Consider the following 7,658-nt stretch of genomic DNA (forward strand, 5'->3'; position numbering starts at 1 on the left):
AAATATAGGTGACAAACTAACTTTATAGTTTTACAGTTCTTTTTTTTAACTTGCAATTGCTATGCTTTCATTATGCTATGCTTTTTTTTTTTATAATTTGAGCTTTACCCAATAACCAAAATATAGGGATTGAGGAATTGGTACAATTAAGGTGACAATTTTCTAGCCTAAGAGCACAGTAGCAGCTACACTCAACACCACATTGCAGTAGTCCAGTCTCCAAGTTATGAATGCATGCACCAGTGAGTAAAATACAAGTTTTGCAATACTGCATAAAAAAAGAAAGCAGCTGTAACTGGACTGCATTTGTGCAAAGTGAGTGAAAGTCAATACCTTGCGTTAGGGTAGTAGCAAACCGCTCATAATCTGAACCAGATAAGAGCAGAATTTAATACTAAAGATTAAACCTATTTAAAACTTCAGTGCTGAAGGCTGTACTAAGCTCTACGACTATATTGCATCTTACAAATGCAATATAGTAGTACACACCAAGATGTAGTATGCAAATGAAACATTAAGTGTTCACAATGAGGACTGAGCATGAATTCTTAAACTTGCTGACCATTTCAAAGACCTGGGACCAAGATTAAGTCAGTTGAGTATGAGTAAACATACCAGACAGCCCAAATTAGAAATCTGAACAAATAAAAACCATAAGACAAGATGTGGCAACTTGTTTCATTTATTTACAAGGTTTACTCCAACAGGCCCATGATTCTGCAAGAGTGAGACAGCAGAACTATTGACCTTGGGTGGCAACAAGCAGGTTAAAAACATTATACCTCACTTCAGTGAGATACAAGTACAGGCACAAAGACATTAAGACAAATTCCATGGCTTAAAACCTATAGGAAACAAGTAGTCATTAGTTTTAAAAAAAAGGTACTATGATAAAAATCACATTAAAAAAAGTAAAACATTTCATGTAGTATTTACAATAATAACGTAAGTGCTGTAGTTCCTTCATCCCTCATTCAGGCATTCACTGGAAGTCAGTGCAGTGGAAGACCTTCCACTGGTTTAATCAGCGACACACTGGAGTACCTGAAGGAGAGCAAGACAACAGCTTGTCAAAATGTACTACACAAGACTTCATTTTAAATGCCATGCACCACCACTATATAAACCTGATTTCTATAAATTTAGCAAATTACTACAGCAGTACTGGACTATTCACAAAACAGGACTTACTCTGAACTCTTGTACTTCTCACGAATAGCCTGCTGGGGACGACTTTCAGCACTTAGGTGGAGCTTATGGAGCGCAATTAAACACTGAGCAATCTCTGCCAGAGAGTAGCCAGTGAAAGCATGCAAGGCATCAGGCTGTAAGAGAGAATAGGACACCATATTACAGTACTCTGCATATTCAAGTGCCACTTATGCTGCCACACCATTTAAAGATCAAATTCTTGGTCATCAGCCTGGTCAGTTTGAAGTACAGATTAAAGCTCCACTAGGTAGGATTGAGATTGTGCTTGTGGGCTCCCCCTACAGTTGTAGAGTGTAATAGATGTTTCAGGCCAATTAGTTTCTCGTTTTCTGGCTTTCACAGAGACACAGTCTCTTTCCAGCTTCTGCCAGAGTGCCTGTATTTTAGTCTGTTAAGAATGAACCATTAGTCCTTGTAGAACTGTTGTTAGAACTAAAAGTCGGAAAGCAGGTCTCAGTTCTCACGAGCGTTGGTTGCGGCCACCTCGGAAAATTTAGAACCTGGTTTGAGCTCAGAGGAGCTCTGGCACAGACACGAGAGCACCGCTATTCCTCCTATTACACCTCAATGCAGCGCTGCAGTGAGTTTCAAGCTGTAATTTTACTTCTTTAAAAAGATTTTAAAAAAAAAAATCAAGGAAATCCTACCAAGTGGGGCTTTAAAGGAGTTTCATAATTATTCAAACTGATTCAACAAATAGGACCATTAAGTGACATTTGAGACTTTAAACCCAATTAAGACTACAAACCAGGGCTCAAATCATAATTGACATCACTACTGATCAATAAGGGGGTCAGGGCAGTTAAAACCATCCTGATTAATTTCCACCGACCTAATGAGCAGTAGACTACTGCAGTCACAACAGCACTGACAAGGAAGTTAGTCTCCTGTCTCTTAAATTTGCCACAGCTCACACAGATCAGGAACAAGTCTGAAACAGCAAGACAAGCCAGCCACTAGCAAACAAGTTAAGCGTTTTACCCATAGGGTCCTGTTGAGGGTGTAGTTAGCCAGGCAGTAAGCTGCAGCAGCAATCTTAGAAGGAAGATGCTGCAAAAATGGCTCAACCTCAAGCAGGGTCAGCTCTGAAAGATACTAATGAAACAAGACAAGAATTAAGACCCAAGACCCTTAGCAAGACACTTAGCACCATTCCAGAAGAGGCTAACCAGCTTACCAGGGCAAGATTTGCTGTTTCGGAACAGACACGCTCTACCAAGACATACTGCGTCAAAAACTGGTAACTCGTAGGTGCAGTCATGTCGAAGGACAGTACTTTGAGAATGAGGTGCTCCATTCGCAGCAGCTGTTTCTTGGAGTAAGTGTCATCTGTGATGTACACAAACTCATCCACTTCTGGTGGGTAGATTTCTTCATATTTCCTAAAATAAAGAGATTGTATTAACTGCACCTTCCAAGAGAAAAAAAAAATAAATTCTCATGTGTCCAATGATACAATGCACAATACAGAATACAAACATGCAGATAATTAGTAATTAATGATATTTAAGATATTTAAGTTAAGATCATGTTGGAATAAACCCCGTTTTGTTAATATGACGATCAGCTGTTTAGCTGGTTCAGTATTTTGGCAGCTTTACCCAGTGAATTGGTTTTATCTGAATTCCACTGTAACAATTTGGCAACCCTGCTGACTCGCTGTCCTCTCCGTTTCTTCGGCTGTCTGTTGCTTAGTAGCGAGACCCGCAATGCATTTTGGGACACATTTAGCTCGCTTACTATAAATCATGATGCATTGTGGGAGTTTAGTGCCCTCAAAATCACGTTCTAATTCCCCCTTACGATTCGGACACTTGAAGAAAAATGGCCGACACTCAATAGTGCCCTAACTAGTAAATAGGGAGCCATTTCGGTCACACCCAAGGTTGTTTAGCTATTCAAAACCATCCAGGAAACTTAACCTACCAGTAAGTAGCCCATAAATTTGGGATAAAACCAAATCTGTAATAATTTAAAAATACTGGACTTGTTTAAATAACTTAAACCATTTAAAAAAAAAAAAAAAAAAAAAAAAAAACACATCTTTACTTACGCAGCCACAAGTATTGCGGCAGTTCCCACAAGCTGCAGCTTTCCACGAAGCACAGACATGGAAGATAGGAAGCGATCCAGGTAGTTCACTGCCAAGTAGACAGTCTCTGAGCACAGCTTGTACTCTTCAGCAACCTCCACCAGCCAGTCAATCAAGATGACCCTCATGCAGTTTGTGATGTCTGGCTGCTTCCTCATATAGCCAGGCTTGGGCCTGTACCTTATCTGGAAGGAAGAGCAAACTGTTAGTAGGGCAAAGACCAAGTTCTAAAGGAGAGTGAAGACTAGACTCCTTTATGAAACCAGTCAGCCACATCATGTCAAACTGCTACTCCTACCGGACAGCTTTGAGAGCACACAGAGCACCGACTGCCAGTTCTGTCAAGGCTGCCAAAAGAGCCACACCAGCAAGCAATTTAATGCAGAAATCCCATCAGCTAGACTTGAGGGCACTGAAACACTGACCTCACTCTCTCGAAGGTGCCTGTGGATGTCCTCAGCATATTCAGGTACGCACAACACATCCTCAGTAACAGCCACTTCCTCCTCCTCCAGTGACTGCATAGAAGCATCCAAGCATGATCCTGTACACATACAAACTCCAGCTATATTCATACAATTTTATAACAAAATAAGCCAGCACTGTAAGTAGTGTTGCCAACTCCTAAGTAAGGAAAGTAGCTATTGGCTCTCCTAAAAGTCGCTAGAAGTCGCTAAATGACGTCATCACCTAATCTGCATAATACATGTTTTTGAAGCTGTAAAGGATTAATGTTGTTAGAGAAAAAGAAGTGAGTAAAAAACTCTAAATGTTAGAAATGTTACAAATGAACAACTTCAGTTGCTTTTTAAATAGGCAGTCAGGTCTCAAAATAAATTCATTTGTGTAAAATACATTAATCAGTTTTTTGCCATGTTAAATGTTATTAAAAGAGTAGCAGTTAGCCAGAACTGTTATTCTAGGTTGTGTTTTATTTTATAAAAAAAAAAAAGTTTTAAGTTTCCTTTATTTTTTAAACCTATTATAGATGTTGAACAGCTTTTTACAAAGAGGGAGACACTGGACGAGGTGTCAGGCTACGTGGTGAATGAGGCGCAGTTCATTTACAGTGTGTTCGTGAAGCGGTGTGGGTGTGCCCTGACTGAGAGACTGCACTGTGAGTGTTGTGGGCGGGGCTTACAGCACCACCCACTGCTCGCTGAGGACAGTAACTGAGGAGCATGTGTGTTTCTCAGAGTTGCCAAAAGTCTCCAATAACACCACAAAAACCCCGTCTGTCGCTAGTCGCTTTTTTACAATATAAGTCGCTGGAGGGTGTGAAAAGTCGTTAAATATAGCGACAAAGTTGCTAAGTTGGCAACGCTGACCGTAAAGACAAAGTCTAACCTGTGCTTAAGCCGCTCACAGCACTTATCATCTGAAGTGCTGAAGAATGAAGAATAAGCGAGTCAGCTCCCTGCTCCCCAATAAGCCTGGGTGCTGGTACAACCGACTCAGCCACCTGAACACAGCTAACTGCAGAATTGGACTGGTTTGAGGTGTTGATTCCAAGGCCAGACACATTTTGAGATCCTGATCCACGTTTAACAGGAACAGCCTTTTAAAACAAACAAAAAGTAAAAAAAAACTTTAAAACCCTGAATTTTAGAATTAAGCATAAAAGGCATGATAGGGCTCAAACAAAGACTTACTTGGTTACAAGTCCTGTTATGGTGATCATTTTCAGTCAAAACACCCAAAACCACTCTTTGGCCAGCTTTCAGACGAGGACCATCCATCCTTGCCTGAGCAGAGATGTTCTCTCGGCTGCTACGGCTGGCAAACGGAGCGAGGGCGCTAGAGCTCATTTTCCTGGTTACTAGCTGGCAGTGTAGAGGTCACTTGATTCTCTCAAGCTCAGCCTTTGTGTAGGAGAAACAAATCAGTAACAAACGACTGGCTTATTACAACGCAAGGTCCACAAACTAGTTCCGTTTTTATTTAAAAGGCAGTGGTTGAACATCTTGAGAGCATCACATAACACTGAAGAATCTGTTTTTTCACAGCATCTTACAGAGTGGAGGCATGTGGAGAAAACTAGCGCCTTTTAAAAATGTACCATTTGTTTCTACAGGTCTGTTTCAAGCATTTAACCATTTAAAAAACATTAGATGTTTCACATTCCATAACTAATTGTTGTGATTTCTAGAACACAAATGTTAGTCATTGTAAAACATTTAGTCATTCACCCCACAACAAAAACTGTTACGTTGAGGTTGAACAAAAAAAAAAACAAATTTATAGTCATTTTGTATAGTTGTCATTTTCCAATTGGAAAGTTTTCCCTTAAGGTGTTGCATTTGATCATTTTAAAAAGGCAAGATCAGAATTCCATTAAGAGACTGGTGTATAAAAAAAGTAACACCTTTTCAAATAAATAAGTAGATTAAGCAGTGTTTTAAGAGTTATGCTAACAATTGCTTTCCATATCTTTCAATATGGGATATTTGAAGGTAAATATTTCAGTACTGTCTCAGGGTAAGGTCTAATGAGAGCTTGTACTACATTAATATTTTGCCTTTAGTATCTCTACTTTAACTCAAGTATTAGATTAACTACAAAAGTTTGAGTACATAACCCACCACTGCCTAAAACCACATGGGCCTGAATTAGTACCTAAAAATGTCAAATATGGTAAAAAAAAACAAGCTTGTACTAGCAGTGTAACAGTGTTAAGCATTACATTATAGCAATGCCTCAGCTTTCTACACTAAACCAACTGAACAAAAAAAACATAAATAAACAAACCTGTTAAGTCTTCAAGTCTCTCTCAGAAGCAGGAACACCAAATAAATCCGCAAACAAACCCTGATAGTAACTAAACGTGTTTCCACCCACTATATATCCGCAGATCGACATTGAGGTCAACTGTTTAACCAATAGGAGAGGCTGATTGATCCAATCAGGGTCCTGCTCAGGTGTTTACAATCCGGCAGGGGTCAGCTAATAAAGCGGTCACGTGACAGCGGAACCACGGCAACAGCGGTTTTCTCGGCGTCTCTAAACCCCGGCTGCTCCCTACTCCCTTAGTAGTGTAGCGCTTTATAGGGAGACACTATGTAGTTCACTAAGTAATGGTGGAAACAGAAGTGAATTCGGACACTCCCTCATTATTATCCCTTTAGAAAGGCTAAAAACGAGAAATGTAAAAGAACTGATGAACTCTCACTTGCCTCTGTTTAAAATATAATTTTAGTTATTTTGTTTTTCGTTCTTCTTTACTTTTTCTTGTTTTTATTATTTTAATGCTGTCTTCTATCGTTGTTTCTTGTATTAACATGAAACTTTAGACAATTAAAAAAAACGGGTGGCTGAGCCGTGTTTAAAACTCCATAAACACACTGAACTGAGCTCTGAATTACAGTTAGTGAAGCTCTGAACTGATCATGGCGGGGGGGGGGGGGGGGGGGGGGGGGGTGTATTAAAAACAGGTGGATTTGCCCCACCCAAAAACCAATATCGTTTAATGAGGAGACAGGTCACTTGTTTCTCTTAACGCCAATCACGGAGCTGTTTCAGTGAGAAAGTTCCGCCTCTCAGGAGAAACAGCCAATCAGCTTGCAGGTTTTGCGGCGCACGGAGGAAAGTGTATAAAACACGAAAAATAAATAAATTAAATAATAAATTGTGTAGGTCAGCGCATGCGCAGTACCTTTGGGAAGCATGTATCGATGGGTAGGACAATTCAACAGAACAGCGGAATGGCTCCCTACTCCCTCATTAGTGTTGCGCTACTTTGGGAGACACTATGTAGTTCACTAAGTAGTGGTGAAACAGGAATGAATTCGGACACGCCCTCATCATCATCATGCGCCAGCACTGGTCGCATCGGGTCGCATAAACACACACAGGTGAGAGAGGGGTTGAGTCGTGTTTAATCCTCACATTATTGAGCTACATGAAGAAAACCTGAAATTAACAGCGTGTAGCGGCTCGCAATGTTGCCAGATTGAAATTATCTGGAGGAAACGCTGTGCTTTGACAAAACTAGGACAAAACTACCGATTGTTAAAAGTTTGTAAGTGAAAAAAAAACTGTTGTAAGATTCAACAGTGTTGTAGTTAAATATCCAACCTTGCAGAGACAGAGCTTTTTTTTGTGTGTGTGTCCTATTATACAATACGCAAAACACATAATACACATTATACAAATGTTTTTTTTTTTTTTGTAATTGGTGATATTTAAGATGTAAGATAAGGTATTTTATTTAAGATCATGTTGGAATAAAACTTGTAATGTTGTTGATATACTGAACATCAGCTGTTTGGGTGATTTTCTTAGCATTTTGGCAGATTTAAATCCCACTGTAACAATCTGGCAACCCTGGTTTTTTTTAATGTCCCTTTTTACACTG

At 39.7% G+C, this 7,658-nt stretch overlaps 1 protein-coding gene across 1 annotated transcript; it reads right to left on the reverse strand.

Moving 5' to 3' along the window:
• Positions 1-664: 664 nt before the first annotated feature.
• ccna1 (cyclin A1) lies at positions 665-6,231 on the reverse strand. Its single transcript, XM_007229755.4, has 9 exons — positions 6,053-6,231; positions 4,957-5,166; positions 4,652-4,862; positions 3,730-3,848; positions 3,266-3,489; positions 2,390-2,594; positions 2,194-2,307; positions 1,192-1,325; positions 665-1,044 (listed from the first exon to the last, which is right to left on the reverse strand). Exons 2-9 carry the CDS (start codon positions 5,110-5,112, stop codon positions 993-995), a joined length of 1,215 nt encoding a protein of 404 aa, XP_007229817.1. The 5' UTR covers positions 5,113-5,166; positions 6,053-6,231; the 3' UTR covers positions 665-992.
• Between the last annotated feature and the right edge of the window lie 1,427 nt (positions 6,232-7,658).

Source organism: Astyanax mexicanus, chromosome 20, assembly GCF_023375975.1.
Source record: "Astyanax mexicanus isolate ESR-SI-001 chromosome 20, AstMex3_surface, whole genome shotgun sequence".
In the NCBI taxonomy this organism is placed as follows: Eukaryota; Metazoa; Chordata; class Actinopteri; order Characiformes; family Acestrorhamphidae; genus Astyanax; species Astyanax mexicanus.

What these genes read in the sequence shown, in the direction of transcription:
- ccna1 (XM_007229755.4), bottom strand. Translation starts at nt 5,112, where the DNA reads ATGAGCTCTAGCGCCCTCGCTCCGTTTGCCAGCCGTAGCAGCCGAGAG. An exon ending in CCCTCAACAGGACCCTATGG is followed by an intron (nt 1,326 to 2,193) that starts GTAAAACGCTTA and finishes TCTCTCTTACAG; the next exon opens with CCTGATGCCTTGCATGCTTT. An exon ending in GAGAAGTACAAGAGTTCAGA is followed by an intron (nt 1,045 to 1,191) that starts GTAAGTCCTGTT and finishes GCTCTCCTTCAG; the next exon opens with GTACTCCAGTGTGTCGCTGA.